The following is a 23,559-nucleotide window of genomic DNA, read 5'->3' as shown; positions in this document are numbered from 1 at the left end:
CCATTTATATAAACAGGGTTCGGTCTTATGCACTTACATGGCGGAAGCAGGTTGGGTGAGCTGTCACATCGTCCGTCTTTATTGACAGTCTATAGTTTTTATCTTAAGATATGTTCTGAAACCACAAATGCTAACTGAACAGACTCAGGCCAGTGCGGCGCAGCTCCATGTGAGCACAGGAACTCCAAGTTCCAAGATAATGTGTTCGACAGGGATGTCAAAATGTCCCAGTGCTTTTTGAGACTCACCTTCACTCCAGCATTGGACCCCTGGAACTTCTCCTTGAAGGATTTCAGGAGGGCAGTGTTGAATTTAGTTGGTTCGGCAAACGTCAGGCTCTTGACTTTGTCCACTACGTCTTGACTGTGGAGCTCGAAGCCGGTGTCGTCCAGGGTGCGTCCATCCGGACTCACCAACCGGAAGCCGATGCTGGTCCTAACAGTTGAGGGGTTGACGCAGCAGATGTCTTTTACTGAGGAAACGTAAGTGGCGATGACTGGTAAGAACTTCTCGAGCTTGGGGTGGCCGCTGATCAGCGTGTCCCCAGGATTTCTGTTTCTAGAAATATCAAATCCCATGGCGACATCGATGGTGCAGCCTGAAGAGAAAGGGACAAATGTCTTCAGCTTGGAGGGTCGTAGACATACGGAAGAAAGACACATTGACTGAGTCACACTTTACCTTCAGGTTCTTGAATTGTGGGTTCGCAGATGCGCTCCGTCACCTTTTGCTTGATCTTTTCCAAGCTATTGAAGTTCTCCACAATAAAGACCTTCTTTGAGTCAGTTATACTCAGGAGCTGCTGGTGATTGATCTTTCCGATGCCGATGACGAAGACCTCAATCCCCAGAACCCGGAGCTCCTCGGCTGCTTCTGCCACCGAATCCTGTGAATCGCCATCTGTGATCAGCACCAGATTCTGGGAGATCCCTTCAGATACACGGCTTCCCCGTGAGGCCTTAAAATATTCCTTGCTGGACTTCAAGGCCATTCCAATCTTAGTTCCTCCCTTGATCTGCTTCATTTCCATGATGTGCCTGGTCACTGCTTGTTCCGAGTAGAAATCGTTGAGGTAAAACTCATGCGTAAATTCGTGGTTGAACCGTCCTAGTCCAACGTGCACCAAATCTTTACTGACGTTGAAGCTCTTCACTATCTCAGCTGTGAAATTCTTCAAGAGGGAGTATTCGTCCTCCAAGATGGATTCAGACTGATCGAGTACGAAGACCAGGTCGGCCTGCTGCTTTTCACAAACTGCAAAAGAAAAGAGAGAAATGTCCACAGTACTGATAAGAGTGCACTTCATGCTGCTGTCTAGATACATTCTGAGTGGATTAACTGAGGAGCTGCTCTTTGAGTGGCTTGGGTTAATTCTCTGAAATGTCAATTTATAACTGAGTTTAAGAGACTTGGTTAACTTTCAATATTTACTGTGCACCAAGGCACCACTTCTACCTCTTACCTGGCTTGGTGTCAACGCAGAGAACTCCAGAAATATTCTTGTACAGAGTTTCCAAGGCCTCGAATTTGTCCACATAGAAAACTCTGGATTTGTCACCAGCCATGATCTCTAGCTCAGTCACGTTCGCTTTTCCAACTCCGACACTGAAGATGCGGATTCCTTTCTCTCGCAGTGCCTCGGATGGTGCAGCCAGATTTGCAGGGTCAGTAGCCTCGCCATCTGTGATCACCATTAGAATCTGAGGCACCCGGAGTGCGGCTCGACCTCCATTAACAGCTTCAAAGAACGGTAATGAATATGCTAAGGCTTTTCCAGTGTAGGTCTCTCCGTCCGGGCGAGTCAGGGCTGAGATCGCCTTACGAACCTCTTGCTTGGAGCTGTACTGTTTCAGAGTAAAAATGGATTCGGGGTCGTTGGAGAACATAATGACCCCGAAGCGAGTCAGGTCTTTACCAACTGTGGTTAGATTCACCACTGACTGCATAAACCTCTGCATGGTTTCAAAGTCAGGCGGGTAGATGCTTCTGGAACCATCCACCAGGAAAATAATATCAGCCTGTGATGTCTTCTTACAATCTGGAAACACAACAACGAGTTACTGGAGTCAGAGGAAAAACAATGAAACAATAAATGCATTTACATTATAATAAATCAGTAAATTAAGAGAGCACTTCCTGGGGGCGCCCTTAGCTCGGTTGGTAGGGCGTCCCCCCCATGGGCCTCGGCCAGCAGCGGACCCGGGTTCGATTCCAGCCCGCGGTCGTTCTCTGCATGTCACTCCCCTCTCTGCCCCATTTCAACTCTGTCTCTAAAACTATCAATAAAAGCATAAAATGCCAAAAAATAATCTTAAAAAAAAAAAAATTAAGAGAGCACTTCCTAAAGTTGTTTACCATCTTACCCCCAGTCCAAAAAATAGAATGCTATCTTGTTTGAATGTTCTGTGTTGTTAGCTAGCAAACTGCTAACTCTCGATCCCAGAGTCACCGGGGCTTGGTTCACAGGAGAGGAACCTGTTGGTCTGAGCTAAAGCCAAAACTTCTAATGACTTTAAGTTTCTGGACTTTCCATCCATCCATCATTCTTATTGTTTGACGAGGGCATGAGGGCTGACCCTAACCCGCCACATAACGACAAACAACCCCCCATGTTCAAAATCCAAACCACATTAAAGTCTCCAACTAACCTAACCCCAAGCTGCAGGTCTCTGGACTACGGGAAGAAGCTGGAGTACTTGTTCAAAATAAGAACCTTCTTGCTGTGAGGTGACAGTGCTAATATTGTGTAGGCAACCCCGAAGACAGCCTCCCTGAGAGGGCCTACAAAGTCTTACTCTCACCTCTCTCTGGTTCACACATCTCCAAAACCAGCTGGTTCTCCAAGTCCTTCAAGGCGTCAAAGTTCCGCTGAGCATACATCTTCTCTGGCGACCCGCTGATCTCCAGCAGTTGGGTGGTGTTAGCTTCCATAACTCCAATGGCGTAGATCACCACTCCCTTGGCTCTCAGAGCCTCCGCGGGTCCTTTGACACCATCTTGGGCTTCACCATCTGTTACCACCACCAGCGTCTGCCTCAAGTCGGGACGCCCTCCACTGCTTACATCGAAATACTGCGACACGACTGTGATGGCTTCACCCGTGTGGGTGCGTTTTTTCATCTGAACCATATTATCAATTTCTTTGGACATGTCCTCTTTGGTGAAGAATTTGTTGAGCTGGAACTCAAGTTGTGGAGTTGAGCTGAACTGCATGACACCGACATGCACATCATTCTGCCCGACGGCGGTCTTGTTGATGACAGACTTCATGAATTCCTTCATTTTAACAAAGTCTAGTTCATTGATGCTCCATGAGCTGTCAATCAAAAAGATGAGGTCGCTTGGTCTGTCTTTGCAAACTGTGGACAGAGGACACAGACATGTTAGTGTGGTCTTCTTATTTTGCTATTTTCAAGGGTCTCATGGAAGCTAAAATGGAAACGTAATAACAGAATCCTTTCAGGAATAATTAAAGAGCAACACACACCAGCCACATCATTTACTTTACTACGAATGTGACACTCATTGAATAGAGAGAGAGGGAGGAGTCAGATTAGAGTCACTGATTTGAGCTGATCTGGAGAACAAATGAGTAAAGAGCATAAGTTCTGCAGGTAGAGGCAGGTGAGCAGATGTTGCTGGAGTGTGTCGCTCTTGTATTTTAAACTCTACATGGTTCCTCACCTTCTGTAGAACATATGTCTGTGATGATGTCATCCTTGATTAGCTTTAGGGCTTCAAAGTTTTTAACAAAGAACTTCTTCTGTCGGTCACTGGCAATCTGAAGCAGCTCCGTTTCATTTGCCTTCTTCACCCCGATGGCATAGATGATGACGCCCTGAGCCTTCAGCTTTTCTGCAGGAACCTTTACGTCATCAGCAGATTTTCCATCAGTGATGACCACCAGGTACTCCTGGGCTTTGTGTCCTCGGGAGCGAGACGCTTTTTCAAAAAGTGGGCTCATGAATTTCAATGCTTTTCCTGTCTCTGTCCCGCCTCCTACTTGTTTTATTTCCTCCACCGCTTTCTCCAATTTCATGGCATCCTCGTATTTATCCAGATCAAATTCTAACTCTGGTGAATCTGCATATTTTACAACTCCAACACGCACATGATCTTTGCCAATGCGGAATGTGTTGAGAAACTCTATGATGAACTTCTTCATGTCACTGAAGTCTGAGGGGTAAATACTTCCTGAGTGATCAATCAGGAAGAAGATATCTGCTTCATCTGTTTGAACGCACCCTGGAAAGGAAAAGCAACATAGTGTGAGTTCTTTTCCAAATGCATCCAGTAGATAATCCCTTTATATTAATGTAATGTTAATCTTGGATGCTTTAATGAGACTAACAATTGATTTACATTTGTATATACTGTTGATTTTCAAGTAAACAAAGTGAACTATTGAAAACACACTGGTGCAGACAGACCTTGTTTGATTCCGGTTCTTCTCGTCTCGACTGAGAACGATTCATGCAGAATGTTTAAGCAAAGGAATTTCTGCAGGTTCTGCTCTTGAGATTTCAGTTTGGCAAAACTGTCCACGGTAAAAATATGCTTGGAGGCGGGATGAGACGCCATCTCTACCAGCTGGCTCTCGTTGGCATTCTGAACTCCAACAGAGTAAACAGTGACGTCATCCCGACGGAGTAGAGCTGCTGCTCTGCTCACATCGTCCTTGGAGTCAGCGAGCGTGATCACGACCGCCACCCGCCGAACGCCCCTCTGCCGCCGGCCTCCGTTTGCCTTGATGAAAAGATTCTCTCGGGTGAAATTCAGTGCCGCTCCAGTGTGAGTGTCCCCTTCATGGTAAGGAAGAATCCTGATGAAGTTCAGCAGGTCCTTCCTGGTATCGAAGGTGTTCAGGTAGACCTGTGCGCTGGGCACGTCGCTGTTCATCACGATGCCGACTCGGACTTTGTCTGGAGCGACGTCAAAGCCGCTCACGGTCGAGTGCAGGAAGTCACGCACACGTCTGAAGTTGTCAGGTCCAATGTTTGAGGAATCATCAACAATGAACACGATGTCAGCCAATGTGGCTGCTTGGCAATCTGTGAACAGAGTGAACGACCATTCAGTAATCAATGACAATTCATTTGTGAGCCACTCAACAATTAATATTCATCAAATATGAAATACTGTTCTACAAACAGTAACATGTACTGTCGTCCGGCAGCTTTCAGGACAGTATTCAAGCTATGAGACATTTGTTAAATAGATTTTAAGTATTTCCAGTGAGACGACAAAATTTCAGCCCAAAATCATCGGACGGACTTAAACACCTTAAAACTTTACGCTGAACAAAGATTTGCATGGCAGATTTGTTTGATTTATAAACTTTGACTTGAAAGTGATCAACAGGAGCGAGTCTGAGGGATGTTGGTTCTAGCACCAGGCGAACAGAAGACGCTTGATGCCTCAGGCAGGTTGTTCACGCTGGTTTCCAGCAGTAGATGAAAGAGTTGCAGATAATACATTGGAGATATGGTCCTGAGATGCTAACCCAGAAGTTACTGTGTGAGCTTTTGCAGCAAAACATGAATAGGATGATTTCAGATCTCAGGTCCACGTTGGATCTTGTGATTCATCAGGTTGAGCTACAGTCGCACATATGAATCAAACTTATTCATGAGTAAGTAACAACCTTCGTATCTGAGACTTTTCCAAAGGCAAGATTCAAAAGTGAGTGACAGAACATAATGTTGTAAAAAAACTAAGTGATTGATTTTAAATATAAGAGCCACTCACCTTCAGTAGTAGCTGCTTCCTGGTACTGTATTTCAGAAAGAGTTTTCAGTACAGAAACAGCATCGGCGATAGAATCGTAGGCATAAGATGCCGTGGATATGAAACCCATGTCTGAGGATGCTTTGAGGTTCACCCCGATCACAGTAACTCCTTCTGCTTTGATTTCACGAGAGCCCTTATACACAGGATCATCTGAATCCTTCCCACTCAGGACAACCAGAAACTGTCGGTACCCCTGGTCTGCACGGCCTCCGCTTTCATGGGTGAAAAAGTGTTTGCTTGCGAACTGCAGGGCGCCGCCCAGGTTACGCGGCGTGTTCGGCTTCACTGGATTCTTCCGGAAACTCCGAACAGCGTCCAGGGTCTCCCTTCTGGTTTGGAACTTGTTGAGATGAAATTGTACCGAGGTATTTTCAGCATACTGAGCCAAGCCAATACGGTGGGAAGATGCTCCTACGTTAAATTGAGTGACCAGTTTGATGAGGTTGGTCCTGACCTGCTGGAACTCTGGTCCACTCACGCCGCTGTCCACCAGGAAGAAAATGTCTGAAAACCTTTCTGCCAAAGCTGAAAGGAAACAAACCAACAGAGACAGTCATGAGAAAAATACAAGCTTTTAGAAATGATAAACTTCAGTATCTCTTAATACAACACAATACTTCACAATCCTACGGAATCTTAAATAAACTCATCATTTATGCCTGAAAATAAGGAGACGTTCCAATGTTCTTATAATTTCACGAACTCTAATGGATGACCTCCAGCAGTTATCGGTGAGAGAAATATACTTTTTGTTAAAAGTCACAAAGGCTGGTGAACTTCAAATTAACAAACTAAACAAAACTGACTTTTGTGTTTTAGAAAATAAACCAACATTTTCTCAGAATCAGGTAGTTTTCTTTCACTGGATTAAAACTGTGGATGTAGCACGGGGATCAATCCTTTCTGTTCCCACGCTTTTCATTAACAGCAAGTTCAATACCATTTGTCTCCATTTCCAAAAACAACCTCTCTCACTCTTAATGCTGCATATTTTGGCCAACTCTGCATTATTGCTGGCTAACCTCTCACATCACTGGAACCAGAGAGTGAAACATGAATCACTACAGAACCATCTGCAGGCTCACAGGAAAAACACATTTCTATCTAATTCCTTGTCATTTGGTAGCTTGAGATAAAACAAGCAGTCAGATCTTCATTATATTAACACAATTACTGGACAGACCCTAACCCGCTCCACTGATTTCACACATCATCATGTAAGTATCCTGACTGAAGTATCTGAGACAACACATGTTGATGAGCCCAGTGATGGTGTCCTTACACCACCTCCAGTAAGAACTACACACCAGCTAATTCAGCTGGTGTGTAGTTGTTCTTAAAGTCTTTACATTACTGCTGAAGATGTGTCTCATAGTTCTTTGCCTCACCTTGTCTCTGATCCTCCATGGAGACACAAACAGTTCGCAGTAGTCCCTCTCTGTGCGTCTTGAGAACTTCGTAACTATCGATGGTGAGTCGGAAGCGTTCTAGAGGTCTGCTGGCGATGGACCCAAGCTCCTCTAGGTTGGCCTGTCCCACCCCGATGGCAAACACAATAACTCCTTCATCCCGCAGCTTCTTTGCCGGAGCTTTCACATCATCTGAGGAGTCGCCATCTGTTATGATCACAGCGATCCGAGGCACTCGTTGGTCGGCTTGTCTCCCGGCCTCTCGTGTGAAGTACGTCTCCCGGAGGAAGTCGATGGCCTTCCCGGTGTAAGTGCTGCCTTCTCGGTAGGGAAATGAGTCTATTGCCTCAAGCAGGGATTGCTTGTCCTTGTGATCCTTCAGCAAGAACTCCGGGTGCTGTTCTTCATTGTACTGTGCCAAGCCAACCCGAACTTTGTCAGGGCCAATGTCCAGGCCTTCAACAACACTGTGAAGAAACCGCTGAGCTTCCTTAAATTGAGTTTTGCCGATGCTGGAGGATCCGTCGACGAGGAAGACGATGTCGGCCACAGTAGCTTTGACACAGTCTGCACAGGAGGAAGAAGAAAGTTAGAACATGGAGCAACAAGGTCAGGAACGTGTCTGTGTGCCTGGGACATTAGAAGATGTCCTGTAAGTCTATGTCACTACAAACCTTCACTGGAAAGACGATGTTAATGCACCTGTGAGTCAACTGGTTGGAGGATCAGCTCTAAATAAGAATGGATCAGTTGTGTGTAGGATTATGGACAAAATAACAAAAGCACCTTCGAATATTATAAATGCAGGGAAAACACACAAAGTAGAGGAATGAACACCTTGTTGACTGCATCAGTGAAAACCATAAAAGCAACAATAACGAAGTATTGAACATTGAATTAAGTAATGGTCCAGACTCAGGGACTACATGATATGATTGGAAGCTCCAGCAAAGCTGCTAGATTGTGTTCTGTCAATATTCAAATCCTTGGTTTTCGTTTTATTTCCTCCACCATTTAAATTATCGAGGCAGAGTAAATGCTCTGACATCTGCTTAAAAACAAAAACTCAAATCAGCACATCGCCGCCTGCAGGTCGCTGCGACGGGTTTTACCTTCAGACAACTGCAGGAGCTGTCGTTTGGCTTCTTCCACGGTCGTGCACAGCGTCTGGACAATGCTCTGAGAAATCTCCTGCAGAGCAGTGAAGTCCGACACGCTGTAGACGTGCTGGCTGTGCGGCTCACTCGCTATCTCCTTCAGCTGCTCTTCGTCTGCTTCTTTGATACCGATCGCATATAAAACAATTCCCTTGCGCTTCAGATCTTGGGCGTGGGACTCCACGTTGTCTTGTGATTTGCCATCAGTGATCACCACAGCGATCTGCGGCACCTTCTGGTTCGCCCGGCTCCCAGCTTTGTCCGTGAAGTGCTCTCTCATCATGAAGTCCAGGCCCTGCCCTGTCTGGGTGCCGCCCCCCATGTAAGGTAATTTGCTGATGTACTCGAGTATGTCGTCCTTGTTCTGATAGGAGTTGAGCAGGAACTCGGTGCGTGGCGTTGTGCTGTACTGGACCAAGCCGATGCGAACGTGGTCCGGCCCCACGTCGAAGCTGTCGACCAGCGTGAACAGAAACTGACGGATCTGCTCGAAGTTCAGGGTTCCGATGCTCCACGACCCGTCGACCATGAAGATGATGTCAGCTACAGCCTCTTGCGTGCAGACTGAGGGGGAAGTTGGTCAAGTCAAGGAGAATCAGGGCGTGGAGTTAAGAAGTCAGAGGGTGCTACAAGGGAAGCTCTACCTAACAAGCGTGCCAGAGGTGAGGCGTGATTTACAGATAGTCGCTGCCCAGCTGTGGAAGCCAGTGGCCGAGTGAGGAGCTGCAGGGTTCAGGCTGTGGGTGGATTCTGGACAGGGGTTCGCACTGAGAGGACTTACCTTCAGCTGGGAGCAGAAGCGTGAGGAAAGTGAAATAAGAAAGTTGCTGGTGTTCATTTCTTTAAGAAAGCCTTGATAGGAAACATGACCCCCCCCCCCCCCCCCCCCCTAACGTTCCTATAGCCTTTCAAGTGTCCAGCATCAGTTCATCACCTCATCTTCTACACAGCTATTATTCACGAGCATGGCTGCATAAATATTCATTTCACCTGAATCGTTTTCTAAGATGTTTTCCTTTACCTGAATACTTTTGGACGAATTTAAGTTGATTGATTAACGGACTCAGTTCTGGTTCAGATAAATCAAATGAGGTGTAATCCACACGTAGCAGCTGTCGTCGTTGAAAGCAAATTGTTCCAAAGGTCGAGAAATATTGAATTAATTCACAGAACTAATCTACTGTAGCTTTTTATCTTCCTCTCATCAGGGTTCTCTGTTTGCAGAGGACAGCAGCTGAGGTTCTCCTGGACTTAGAAGTAAAACAAAAAGTACAATTCTCCTGAACCTCATTTCTATTCAGTTGATCTGGATCCAAGCTGACTGGAGCTGCCATCCTCTGTGACAGAGAAGCTAGTCGAACCCCAACCCTCAGACAGCGAGCCCCTGCTACTGAAAATACAATTAGAGCATTACTTTAAGTAAAACAACTCAATTCCAGGACATAATTCGGTTTGAGGAGCTTGTAAGAGAACTATAAAGGTTTTTTATGCAGCGTCTGATCATCAGACCCATGATTTGTGCTTTGGTGAAACAGTTAATGCATCATATCCATGTGCTCAGCAGAGAAAACATTCCTGTGCAGGGTTAGTAACGGAGCTTGTATGTTTATAACCAACATGAAAGTATGTGCTGTGGGCATCTACATGCATGTCTGTGGAAAGTGATGTGCAGATGTTGTGGGCTGATGTGATTTCAACGCACAGGCACGTATGCTGCAGGAAGTGAAGTCATAGCTGCATAATCACACCCACCTGTCCTCTGAGCAGAGCTGCCACAGAAACACGCTGCTAGGACCAGGCCCAGGAGGACACGCCTCCCCTCCATGTTGACTGATTGGCTCTCGGGTTTCTCTCTTCCTAGAGCACAAAGACAAAGACCACCATCAGTCAATGGAACAAGGGAACCAATCTGTTTCCCATCTGGAAGGCGCTCACCCCCCATGACCGTGTGTTACATAAAACCTCTAAAACTGTGGGGCACAACAAACAGGTTCCAACTGTTGGCATTTGAGGAAAAACACCATTAAAAGAGGAATTTACACAAAACTGCCAAAGAAATGAGTTAACAGTGAGAAACACACAGCGGCTGGTGGAGGCAGAAGAGTTCACAGGGTGGATTCACGATGTCAAACACATCGGTCATGGAAGTCGCAGGAGAACCTCACAGCAACATGGATGTTCAGGTTCCTGTGGCCTCAGCCTGGAGGAGAGGAACGTAGCAGCACACCGGCTGACCGAAGGAGAAGAGTTTAATCCAAACCAGCTGATTCTAGATTTGAAGATTCAACTCTGGAACCTTTGTAAAAGCTATTTTCTGGGATGGATGTCTTCACTCTCTCTTTGGTTGTGTGTTTGTTTTATTGTGTCTTTGTCCAGCGTTAGGTTCGTCCTCCCTCTGAGGATAAGAGAGAGTCTCTCGTTCTTCCTGGGATCAGAAGCGTCCGTGGTTTCCAAAGTCCTGACCTGAGAGCCTGGCGACATGTGAGGAGCGTGTGAAGTGGGCGTGTTCGGCAGTAACAGCATAATTACTGAAAGGATGAGCTCATCTGCTCTGAGTGACATAAAACCATAACCGCAGCATTGGGAATATATAGATACTAAATCATGAAGTGAGTCAATAACCAATCCAACGTGAATCACAACAGAAAATAAATCAATTCAGGCAAACGATTAACAACTCGACTATAAAACTGTGTTCGTCCGCGAGTGTTACCAACAGGCAAATAACCTTTATGCTTTATAACTAGTCCACGAATCTGATGATAGTTCAGGTATTTCTCGTTATGGAAGATATGACAGATTAACAGAGGCAACAGCTGTTCTCTCTCAAATCAAAGTTTTTCTCTGAGCCTGGGATCCCACAGGGCGGAGCCTCCTGGTCACGTCTACCTGGTAAAGAGAAACCTCCACACAGAATTACCCTCAATATAGAATTGTTATGCCGGACTCTAGAAACAACTTTTATTGACCCACTGAAATAACAAATTGGAGAAAAACCAAACAGTTAAAAACTGAGGATAAAAAAACTGAATCAGACATAAAAATAATATAGGTAGTGTGTTTTATTGTGGTGACACAGAGCTGATGTGAGTCGTCACATGATCGTCTGAGCTCCTGATCTCACATTGACCAACAACACACTGAACTTATGCAGCTGCTCATCTGCTGCTTTCTCCATCAATTTTAACGTCTTAACCTTCTTTGTCAAGAGCCACGAGATATTTATTTTTTTATTTGGCGCTATACAGATAAAATTGAATTAAGTAGTTCATCATTGTTCAAATGAAATGTATTTTATTGTTTCTTTCTCTGAGTAACTGAGGGTCAAATATTCCCTCTGTATAAAAGGTACTTTACAGTTTGTGCATATCTGCTATTTCAATAAAGTCAAATGAATAAAGTCGGATTTTCTCCTCAGCATGGTTCTCCTTTCCTAAATCCTTCCCTAGCTCCTCACGGCTTCTCCTTCATTAGCAGTTGAAGATGATTTGGACTTTCAGTGTCTGGATCCGCCGATGGGAGGAAACTGGGCCGGAGTTATTTTTCAGCAGAATTAAGCACTGAACATGTTTCCAGTAAAGTTGGTTGGAGGAAGAGACATGGACAAATAAAGAACTCTGGGACAAAGAGTGAGTCCTCATATTTATAGCACTTCTATCTATGAGTGTTGAGCTCTACTGAGAGTCATTAGCCAGATGTTCCCACATCTGCACCTGTGCAGACGAGGCCTGATAGGCTGGCTCCACACCGCCCGACCGGAGGAATGGAAATGTTCATATTGGCCGAGTTAATTTCCTCAGAATCGTCTCCTCATGAATAAGATGAGAGCAGTATGAGGACAGCTGCAGAGCGGCTGTGCTAACATGGACATGCTACGTGTGATCATGTGACCACCTGGGAACACAACACAAACCCTGACGGCTGAAAGCATCTCACAGACTACGTCCAAAAGGACCTGAGTTCCATCTCTTTCAAACTCTGCATCAAGTCCACGAGGAGATGCTGAAGATGTGAGGAGGACTGTCTCAGTGGAGAGTCTTCACCCGGCTCCAGCTTTACAAGTGTTAAAGAGTAAAGTTTCCCTGAGCGTCCTGAGTGCAGAGAAACGATTTATACAGAACAGGGAGTTTCATTCAATCCTGTTTCCTCAGATCCTCCCACACACTCTGCCTCCTTCTTCCTGCAGACTCAAACTCACTCATTAAAGTCTTGATCCTGCAGAGATGAGATGTGACAAACAAATAGTTGTGTACCGTGTCACACAGTGAGGCCTGCAGCGCCGGCAGCCAGTTGAATTCAAACCACCGGACAGGAGGATTAGAGGCGGCCCCATCTGGCTGGGTCTTACTGCCAGATGGTGCCACTTCCTGTCCCGTCCTGCCACATCTCAGATGAGGGACCAGGTCACTGTCCCTTCTCACGGATGCAACCACTGCTCCTCCATGTTAGCAGGTGGGACATGAACTTAAACTACACAAATCAAAGGAGACGTTAAATACATGTTCTGTGATCCAGCTGATCCCGAGCAGCACAAACAAGCCAATAAACTCTGTAAAGTGATTGACTCCACATGAGGTTGTATTTCCTTTCAAAGCCATTCCAGACAACAATCGACTTGGTGTGCAAACATCTGCTATCAGACATTAAGTCACCATCCATTTTCTGTGTCCAATTATCAGTTTGCAAAGATCAACGCATCAAGATTCAGAAATAAAGTCGATATTCTGTTGAGTTTTCTGTCTTCAACCTTTACTGCAAAGGTTTCTATGAGTGTATTGATTCTACTGAGATACACATCTACTCTCTTTAGTGTTTCTATTGCTTTGTCCTCCTCCTCCTCCTCCTCCTCCTCCTCCTCTGTCACACAGCAGACTGCATTTTCATTAACTAATATGAATTACACATAATATACTGTGGCCGACACATCCTCCTGCAGTTTGGCTGAATCGAGTTTTTCAATAGTTTTCGGTTTCACACCATGTTCCTGCTGCTTCAGTCCAAAGACGCTTGGCGGTGATATGATTCAAGCATTCATCCCCCCCCCCCACACTCGGTAGATGTGAAAATCCCCAGATCTTGAACTTAATGTGAGCATGCTGTTAAACCTCCAGCTATGTAATGTGCGCCTGAAAACCCCAAACATCTTTAAATCTGTGTGTAATCATCAAGGAAATGGCCGAGGCCCCGGGTGAAGGGCGGGGGGGCTCAGATGGGAAGCATGTGCAGCTAATCACCGCGCTCCACCGACAGGCCGATGCAGACGAGGGTCTCTGCATCGTTTACACATCCAGGTCTATTTACATGAACCTCCGCGCTTCCCTCCAGACGTATTTATGTAGCCTGAGGTGGAGCCGAGCTTTCTGCTGGAGCTGATGGAGTGTGTGATGTTGAGGAACCGAGGGGCCTCGTTGTTTACAGCTCACACTCAAATCAGGCCTATAGCACAAAGCAGAAGGTTCTGGACAACCCGAAGCATTTCTTCTTTGGTCCAGATTTTCTCTGGAGGTCGTCTGAGGGTCGATATAAATCTGCAGCAGCCATCTGTATAAACGCAGATGATCCGTGTGTAAAGATGGAGGAGTGTTTCCTCTGGAGGTAGAAATGAGAAGGAAAAGGAACCGGACTGGAGCCACTGCTCAGTTCTGGAGCTGCTGAAACTGGAACCACTGGAATTATGTCTGTGCAGCGACCAACTTTCCTTCAGGCAGGATATTAGATAAACACTGTAGATCCGTCGGAGAGCTGAGGCCTGAAGGGATCAAACAGGCCGGGCCACTCGTATCGCCGCTCTACCACTGGGACGTCGACAAACCCCAAACTGCAGGTTAACAATATGAGCAACAAACAGGCGTCTGTTTTCACATCTGTTCATAACTGGACATTTGTTGAGGACACTATATGTGACTGTTGAGACAAATGACATGACAGCTCGTCTCAATCGCCCCCTGGTGGCTGGCTGCAGTACATAACAGCTCAGATGGGACAAGGAGGAGAGGGAGGAGGAGGGGGAGGAGGAGGAGGAGGAGGAGGAGGAGGAGGAGGGGAGGAGGAGGGGGAGGAGGGGGAGGAGGGGAGGACAAGGAGGAGAGGGAGGAGGAGGAGGAGGAGGACGAGGAGGAGGATGAGGAGGAGGAGGAGGAGGAGGAGGAGGAGGAGTAGGACGAGGAGGGGGAGGAGGGGAGGACAAGGAGGAGAGGGAGGAGGAGGAGGAGGAGGAGGAGGAGGAGGAGGAGGGGGAGGAGGAGAAGGAGTAGGGGGAGGAGGGGGAGGAGGGGAGGACAAGGAGGAGAGGGAGGAGGAGGAGGAGGACGAGGAGGAGGACGAGGAGGAGGAGGAGGACGAGGATGAGGAGGACGAGGAGGAGGACGAGGACGAGGATGAGGAGGACGAGGATGAGGAGGAAGAGGAGGAGGAGGAGGAGGACGAGGAGGAGGAGGGGGAGGAGGAGGACGAGGAGGAGGAGGGGAGGAGGAGGAGGACGAGGAGGAGGACGAGGAGGAGGAGGAAGAGGAGGAGGAGGAGGAGGAGGAGGACGAGGAGGAGGAGGAGGACGAGGATGAGGAGGACGAGGAGGAGGACGAGGACGAGGATGAGGAGGACGAGGATGAGGAGGAAGAGGAGGAGGAGGAGGAGGACGAGGAGGACGAGGATGAGGAGGACGAGGATGAGGAGGACGAGGAGGACGAGGAGGAGGAGGGGAGGAGGAGGAGGACGAGGAGGAGGACGAGGACGAGGAGGAGGAGGAGGAGGAGGACGAGGAGGACGAGGAGGACGAGGAGGAGGAGGACGAGGACGAGGAGGAGGAGGAGGACTGTGGGGACGTCTCTGGGCTCAGGGTCTCAGACTGCTGCTCTACAGGTTTACCTGCTCAGCTGGAACCAGTTTGTGGAAACTGAAAGTCAAAGCTCTTATTAAAGGACCAACACTGAAGCTCACAGCTGCTCCCACAGCGTTCTTCATCAGCACCGTCATTTCTTCACTAACCCACCAAGAGGCCCATCTGCCCGAGGGCTCACCTGCATCCCAATCACGAGTGACCCGGGACAAGGCGGAGACATCTCCGATCTGGACACTTAGACTCACATCTTGAGAGCAGATGTTTGACCAGAGAGCTTCACATCTCCTGCTCAGCTCCACACGTCTGAGAGCTACGACTACGCTCCAGAGGGAAAACGTTCTGAGGACTCGACCTGAGTTCTGATCTGAAGACTCAAACTCTCATCAACATGTTACACACAGACGTCAAAGATCCACTGAAGTTCCACAAAGGAAATCTAAATCCTCTAGCTGACAATAAAATGACACCATAGAGGAGTTGGTCCAACACTTTGTCTCCTTCCTGTTCCAGCGTGAGACAGACGCTTGTGCACGGAGCTCCATGGAGGAGAGATGAGGTGTGGAAGAACCTGACCTCGGCTTCACCAAACACCTCCGGGGGAACCACACGCTCTGAGTTCAGCTACAAACTGGAAAAGTCTGATGAATTCATTCCATCCAGCGCAGACTCCAGCTCAGTGTCAAACTCTCTGGTTCAATGTCAGCTGCAGCTCTTTTCAAAATAAAATAAATCTCTTGTGTTTCAAGCAGAAATGTCCCAATTCAAGTCGTTTCTGACCGAAGGGACAGTCAACTCATAATCTCTGAGGTTACAAACCACATTTTTCAGTCACAGCACTGATTAGAATATGATTCCTTTATGATGTTCACTCCTAGATTCTGTGGGTGTGACCCTAGCAGCACATCACTGCCTCGGCCCTGAGGCACAGTGTTCAGTCCAGTCACACTTTCAACACATGTGAATGAAAACAGATCCTTTGATGCTCTTTGGACAACTTTCAGGTGTCCACATACTTTTGGCCAGTTTTGACTGCATTGTAAATATAATGTCTCATATGAGGGAGATGAGATTTCATTGTTCATCATTATATCACAGCACTGAGGTCAGTTAAAGATCATCATCTATCCAGTGTCTGAACTCTGCTCATGTGTGCCCCCCCCCCCCCCCCCCCCCCCACACACACCTGAGCTGTATATTCTGTGACGTGAGACACCAGAGACACCCAGGCTCCCCAGAGGGGCCCCTGGATGAGGCCCCTGGATGAGGCCCCTGGATGAGGCCCCCAGCTGCTAAACATCACCAAACACAGCCGGCCGAGGAGCTTCCCTCCTTCCATGTGATTAACCGCTGGTGACTGCCGTGTTTGAAAGGCAGATGTTTGAGCTCTGACTAATCTAAACCTGAGGAATTTGTTATTTCAATGTATGGAGGTCGTGTTTGGAGCAGCGAAGAGAAGACAGATTAAACTCTGGCCCTGAAGTCTGCAGCGCGAGGCTCCAGGCTTCACACCAGAGACCATCTGGCCCATGACTCCCTCACACTCCTGGAGGATCAGATATTTGTGAGCAGAAGAAAATCCTGTGAATGTTCAGCACGATAACTTGGAGGAAATCAACCCATCTCACAGAATGAGTGGAACTGTGGAGCATCAGCATGTTCCCCTGTTCAGACTCTGGAGGAAACCAACCAACCCTCTGCTGATTGAAAACACTCGTGGTTTCCCAGAGTTCACAGCGAGTTCCTCCGCACAATAAGTCATGTTCTAATGTTGGAGTCGCAACTCAGACAAAATCTCTCGGGGACAGTCTCAGATTCAGGACTTCAGTTCACAGCGACAGACCAGACCTCCAGAGGATCAGTTTGATTCTTCAAGGCAGAGTCGCAGCATGAGAAGACATGACCTCATTAGAGGTTTTCAAACTGTGCTTCTGCAGGGAGGTCTGGACGAAGACACCGAGGAAAGACGCTCTGTGACGCTACAGGTGCATGTTCCTCATCTCAGGAGCATGAGGGGAAGCTTCAGGACATTGTCCTGCTGTTTACATCAGGAACACGTCAGGAACATATGAGGAACACGTGAGGAACATCTCAGGAACATGTGAGGCACACATGAGGAACGCGTCAGGAACATGTGAGGAACACTTCTGATTCTGAACACGTGAGGAACACGTCAGGAACATGTGAGGAACACTTCTGATTCTGATTCTGAACACGTGAGGAACACGTCAGGAACATGTGAGGAACACGTGAGGAACGAGTCAGGAACATGTGAGGAACACGTCAGGAACACGTCAAGAACATGTGAGGAACATGTGAGGAACACGTCAAGAACATGTGAGGAACATGTGAGGAACACGTGAGGAACACTTGAGGAACACGTCAGGAACATGTGAGGAACACTTCTGATTCTGAACACGTGAGGAACATCTCAGGAACATGTGAGGCACACATGAGGAACGCGTCAGGAACATGTGAGGAACACTTCTGATTCTGAACACGTGAGGAACACGTCAGGAACATGTGAGGAACATGTGAGGAACACGTGAGGAACGCGTCAGGAACATGTGAGGAACACGTCAGGAACACGTCAAGAACATGTGAGGAACATGTGAGGAACACGTCAAGAACATGTGAGGAACATGTGAGGAACACGTGAGGAACACGTGAGGAACACGTGAGGAACACGTGAGGAACATGTGAGGAACACTTCTGATTCTGAACACGTGAGGAACACGTCAGGAACATGTGAGGAACACATGAGGAACGTGTCAGGAACATGTGAGGAACACTTCTGATTCTGATTCTGAACACGTGAGGAACACGTCAGGAACATGTGAGGAACACGTGAGGAACGAGTCAGGAACATGTGAGGAACACGTCAGGAACACGTCAAGAACATGTGAGGAACATGTGAGGAACACGTCAAGAACATGTGAGGAACATGTGAGGAACACGTGAGGAACACTTGAGGAACACGTCAGGAACATGTGAGGAACACTTCTGATTCTGAACACGTGAGGAACATCTCAGGAACATGTGAGGCACACATGAGGAACGCGTCAGGAACATGTGAGGAACACTTCTGATTCTGAACACGTGAGGAACACGTCAGGAACATGTGAGGAACATGTGAGGAACACGTGAGGAACGCGTCAGGAACATGTGAGGAACACGTCAGGAACACGTCAAGAACATGTGAGGAACATGTGAGGAACACGTCAAGAACATGTGAGGAACATGTGAGGAACACGTGAGGAACACGTCAGGAACATGTGAGGAACACTTCTGTTTCTGAACACGTGAGGAACACGTCAGGAACATGTGAGGAACACATGAGGAACGTGTCAGGAACATGTGAGGAACACTTCTGATTCTGATTCTGAACACGTGAGGAACACGTCAGGAACATGTGAGGAACACGTGAGGAACGCGTCAGGAACATGTGAGGAACACGTCAGGAACATGTCAAGAACATGTGAGGAACATGTGAGGAACACGTCAAGAACATGTGAGGAACATGTGAGGAACACGTGAGGAACACGTCCAGAGCTGTTCACCATCAGTTCAGCTGGTTTTAAATGAGACAATTTAGCATTTTTATGTTTTTCATGCTCCTCAGAAAACACTACGATGACACCATGGGTTACGAGGTGAAGTGCACTTCTATTTGTTTTATTTAAAGTTAAGTTTAATTAAAAAATGTCCGGATCTGATTAAATGTCAGAGATCGTCTCTTTGACATGATTTATTTTTGCTTTTAAAGATTGAAAGACTTATTCTGTTTCGTCTCATTTGTGATTCGGCGGCTTCGTCTGTCATCTTGTTCAAATCTCCTGTGAAAATAAAAAACACTCGACCGCAACGGAGTGAAGATTTAAATCTGCAGGAAATTCCTCATCATTGATGAAAGCAGAAGAAAGTAGGAGGTTCATTGAGTCGGTGAGCAGGACTCCAGCTTCAGCTCCAAAGGAACTTCTGCTCTAAAAGCAGCCATCTCTCCACAGAGCTCGATGCTGGAGGTGAGTCCATCACAGACGTGACTGAAGCACAAGAAGAAGAGAAACCTGAGCTCCACTGAGGTGAGAAGCTTCAGAGTCAAAGAGCGTCCTCACAGACTGAGGGGTCACACAGGAACTCTGAGGATGTTCACAGGTCATGTGTGGAAGCAGCTCGGGTCAGGGTCAACCATGAAGGGGGGGGGGGGGGGGGGGTTCTTACCTGGTTCAGGCTCAAAGACACTTCAGCAGGACCACGGGGGGGGGGGGGGCCTCAGAGACTCAGAAGATCCTGGATCACAAAACAAAGATATTACCAACCACACAAACCTTCAATCAAACATCACTGGTACTTCTCAAGTCAGTACTACTCTAACTTCTAGTACTTCTCCAGTCAGTACTCTGACCAGCTCGACACTGATACTCTGAGTACTGCCCTGGACCTGAAGAACCAGGTTCCATAATGAGGCTGAGGTCAGAATACTCCTCAGGCCTTAATCTGATTATTGAATTTATTCAGGTTAAATCCGAACATGATGTTTACATGTCAGTATCTTTTTTAATCTGGTAAATATCAGAATATTATTTAATATACTCACTGATACTTCTGTCTTTACTTAGACTGCTGTTACTACTAGTAGTACTGTAAATACTACTAATAGTATTAAATCTGTAAGATGCAGTGTGAAGCTGGGAGCGTTGCTCTAAACCTCTGGTGCTGAACCATTAGTGTGAGTTTATACAAACTACATCTTCTGCTCTGAGTCTGAGTCTGAGCCCAGATAAACAGGAAAGCCCCGGTGGTTATCAGCCGCGGTGGGTGAGCGGGTGTGTGGTCTGCTGCTTATAGGACGTCACTAAACAGACTCAACATTTGGTGTGTGTACTTTATGAAATCCCTGTCACACCTGCTCAGCTGCTCCGAGGTGACAAACAGGAAACAGGCCGAGCGAGTTTCTTCTCAATTAGTGAGTTACTGTGCGACTCGTCGGCCTCATGTCAGCTGATCAGCTGAACCAGGGTCAGTGAACGGACCTCAGGACCTTCAGGGTGTGTGGAAATATCTGGAGTGAGCTGCTTCCTGCAACCTCAACCTGATCTTATCATCTGATTGGTTTCCGTCTCGCCTCGCTAATGACTGTGCATTTAGAAACTCTGACCAAAAAAGGCCTGAGTTGCTCGCTCTGCCTCCTGGGACAACACACACACACACACACACACACACACACACACACACACACACACACACACACACACACACACACACACACACACACACACACACACACACACACACACACACACACACACACACACACACACACACACACACACACACACACACACACACACACACATACACACGTACAGCAGATCTATGATACACACAAGAGAAATTATTTTAACATTCCACACAGAAGTATTTAAACAGTTAAGCTGATGTTGTCACAGGAAATCGACCCTTTAGTGTCACTGGGTTTTCATGATGATAACATGTAATGATCACATGATGTGTAAATCTGTAACACACAGCCAGCAGCTGAAGGTCATTTATCCTTGAACTGGTCTACGGACAGAAAACAAATGGACGATGGACGAGTCCTGACACGAGTCCTGACCCGAGTCCTGAACCCGAGTCCTGACACGAGTCCTGACCCGAGTCCTGACCCGAGTCCTGACACGAGTCCTGACCCGAGTCCTGAACCCGAGTCCTGACACGAGTCCTGACCCGAGTCCTGAACCCGAGTCCTGACACGAGTCCTGACCCGAGTCCTGACCCGAGTCCTGGCACGAGTCCTGACACGAGTCCTGACCCGAGTCCTGACACGAGTCCTGACCCGAGTCCTGAACCCGAGTCCTGACCCGAGTCCTGGACGTCCTGGCACGAGTCCTGAACCCGAGTCCTGAACCCGAGTCCTGGCACGAGTCCTGACCCGAGTCCTGAACCCGAGTCCTGACCCGAATCCTGAACCCGAGTCCTGAACCCGAGTCCTGGCACGAGTCCTGAACCCGAGTCCTGACCCGAGTCCTGAACCCGAGTCCTGACCCGAGTCCTGGCACGAGTCCTGAACCCGAGTCCTGAACCCGAGTCCTGGCACGAGTCCTGAACCCGAGTCCTGAACCCGAGACAGATCTCCCCTCGCTGCACCGTGTGATGAAGACTACAGACTCAGAGTTTGAATAAGAAGCAGATGAGGTGCAGATGGGGGGGGGGGGGGTCTCACACTGACATTAAGCAGAGCTGTGGAGAACAGGACCTCAACAGACACAAAACTAAAACATTGAGAGAGTTCCAACTAATCTAAGATGGGACTTTATCTGCAGGTAGAGATTAGTGCGATTAGAAATAAGTTATTTAGAACTTATATGTGATGTTCAACCCAAAACACTCAAAGCAAATAAACACATGCAACACTAATAATGAGTGTGAAGTGTTCAAATGAAAAACATATTATTTCATGTTGTCAAGAGTAATTTCAATAATATAAAGGACTTTCTGTCTTTTGTCCCATCACTTGTCCAATGTGCCTTCTATTATTATCATCGTGACTGTTACATTTAATTATTCATATATATTTAAAGACATCTGCACTTGATCATTTCATTCACTTTGTGGATAAATGAAAATAAGTCTTTGGAGCCACAAACATCATCGTCTCCTTGGGAAGCAATTCAAAAAGACAAGCGCTCATAAAAACCTTATGTCCTTATTGAACTTACAAACATCTGGCTTTGATTTGACTCAGGCCTCTTAAAAATGTTCTTCGGCCTGATCCATACCCCTATTGTTCTGAAGAATTTAAAAAACATGTGTTGAATAGTTGGACTCGACATGTGTTTTATATCGAGTCGTTACAAAGCCCTCGTGTGGAGGAGGACGAGTCAAACACATTTGTTCAAGCTTCAATATATTAATACTCCTGAAATTACACTGAATATCTTTGACTTTTTGTTCAAACTAAAAACAATTGTTTTAAAAGCGTCACCTTGAGATCCAAGAAACTGAGCCGAGTCTTTCACCTGTGTTTTACTTTGAAATTCAAAAGATGGATCAGAACTAAAGCAGCTTTATGGTATAGATCTGAAGTGATGATGAATCCAAAGTTAAAAACTCACTCTGGGTTTGTTGAGACCAGAGTCTCTTATTGAAGAAGCTTGAATAGATATGACAGGATTTCATGATCACTATGATCAATCACATTCTGTTCATGAAAAATAAAAACTATGAGAAATCTGAATATCTTTAAAAGTGCTGATGTCACATGTGAAACACAGCAGGAGAAAAGGATGAATTCAAGATAATTCACTTTCCTAAGAGCATCCCATCCCCCAGCAGCTCTGCCCTGAAACCAATGAGATTCCACTCAGGCTTGAAAACAAAGAGCAGGTTTGAACCTGAGCCCCCTGGTGAGTAAAGCAGTCACTTACCTGTGTCCCGCTCAGCGTCCTCACTCTCTGCAGCCGACCACACGAGTCCCACGGACATGCAGGGAGGTGCAGGCTGGTTCCAGCAGGAAACACCTCCCAGTCGTCCACTCCAACCAGAGCCCTGCAGCCTGCAGCCCAGACGAGGGAGTCCGTCCTCCACACCTCCTCCACACCTCCTCCACACCTCCTCCACAGAGCTGCACATCCAGAGTTCTCAAGAAGTCAGGATCTTAATCAGCCACTGCTCCCAGAACGAGCTTCGATGATTCAGGGTGAAGATCTGCAGCTCAGCTTCTCGCTGCTTTTATTCCATGTTCATAAAACTCAGCCACCAGCTGATGTCGGCTTTTAACATGTTACTGATGACACTGAGTATAAAGATGGACGACACGGTGGCTCCAGAAGTCCCCCTGGTGGCTGACTGCAGTATCGGTCATAACCCTCCTCCATGTTAGCAGACGGGACAAGAACCAAACTATAAATCTTTGTAATCTCTCTGATGTTTGTTCACGTGTTTCTGACCCGTTTGGTTTGAATCAGTTATTTGATATAACAACAGGCGGAGGCGTCATGATTGACAGCTGAATTGAAACTAAGGCAGGACAAATTAACTATAATTGCAAATTAATGCTATAACTAGAAAAATTATAATTTAATAAATTTACGGTTTTAAAGTTGCATTTGTGAGATCATCGTAAGTTTTGTATTTTTGTATGATGAGCATAATAAATCTGCCCAAAATGAGCTAAACCCAATGATATATAAGAGACCACATAAATCATAATAATATGGTCATGACTTTTAGAGTCTGTCCTCGTACACATAGAAGCAATCCCATCCAACTGGGCCAGAACCAAACCCAACGTGTCGGGGGGGAAGTTCCCCGGAGGAGTTCCAGCTCCATGTTACAAGATTAGCTCGTAGGTTTTGTTTTATCAGCA

At 46.9% G+C, this 23,559-nt stretch overlaps 1 protein-coding gene across 1 annotated transcript in view; it reads right to left on the bottom strand.

Annotated features, from left to right (window-relative positions):
* Window positions 1-22,686, bottom strand: part of col6a4a (collagen, type VI, alpha 4a) — a 38,258-nt gene extending 15,572 nt beyond the window's left edge. The window contains exons 1-11 of the mRNA XM_053432271.1: window positions 22,619-22,686; window positions 10,109-10,213; window positions 8,312-8,920; window positions 7,179-7,766; window positions 5,749-6,315; window positions 4,431-5,051; window positions 3,685-4,245; window positions 2,802-3,359; window positions 1,463-2,038; window positions 682-1,254; window positions 249-598 (exon numbers count right to left, since the gene is read on the bottom strand). Coding sequence (XP_053288246.1) covers window positions 249-598; window positions 682-1,254; window positions 1,463-2,038; window positions 2,802-3,359; window positions 3,685-4,245; window positions 4,431-5,051; window positions 5,749-6,315; window positions 7,179-7,766; window positions 8,312-8,920; window positions 10,109-10,213; window positions 22,619-22,676 — 5,166 coding nt within the window. The 5' untranslated portion in view covers window positions 22,677-22,686. The remainder of the gene's footprint in view (window positions 1-248; window positions 599-681; window positions 1,255-1,462; window positions 2,039-2,801; window positions 3,360-3,684; window positions 4,246-4,430; window positions 5,052-5,748; window positions 6,316-7,178; window positions 7,767-8,311; window positions 8,921-10,108; window positions 10,214-22,618) is intronic.
* Window positions 22,687-23,559: the final 873 nt, after the last annotated feature.

The sequence above is a fragment of the Pleuronectes platessa genome, chromosome 10 (genome assembly GCF_947347685.1).
Source record: "Pleuronectes platessa chromosome 10, fPlePla1.1, whole genome shotgun sequence".
Taxonomy (NCBI): Eukaryota; Metazoa; Chordata; class Actinopteri; order Pleuronectiformes; family Pleuronectidae; genus Pleuronectes; species Pleuronectes platessa.
The sequence above is the reverse complement of the archived record's forward strand: the minus strand, read 5'-3'. Positions and strand labels throughout refer to the sequence as shown.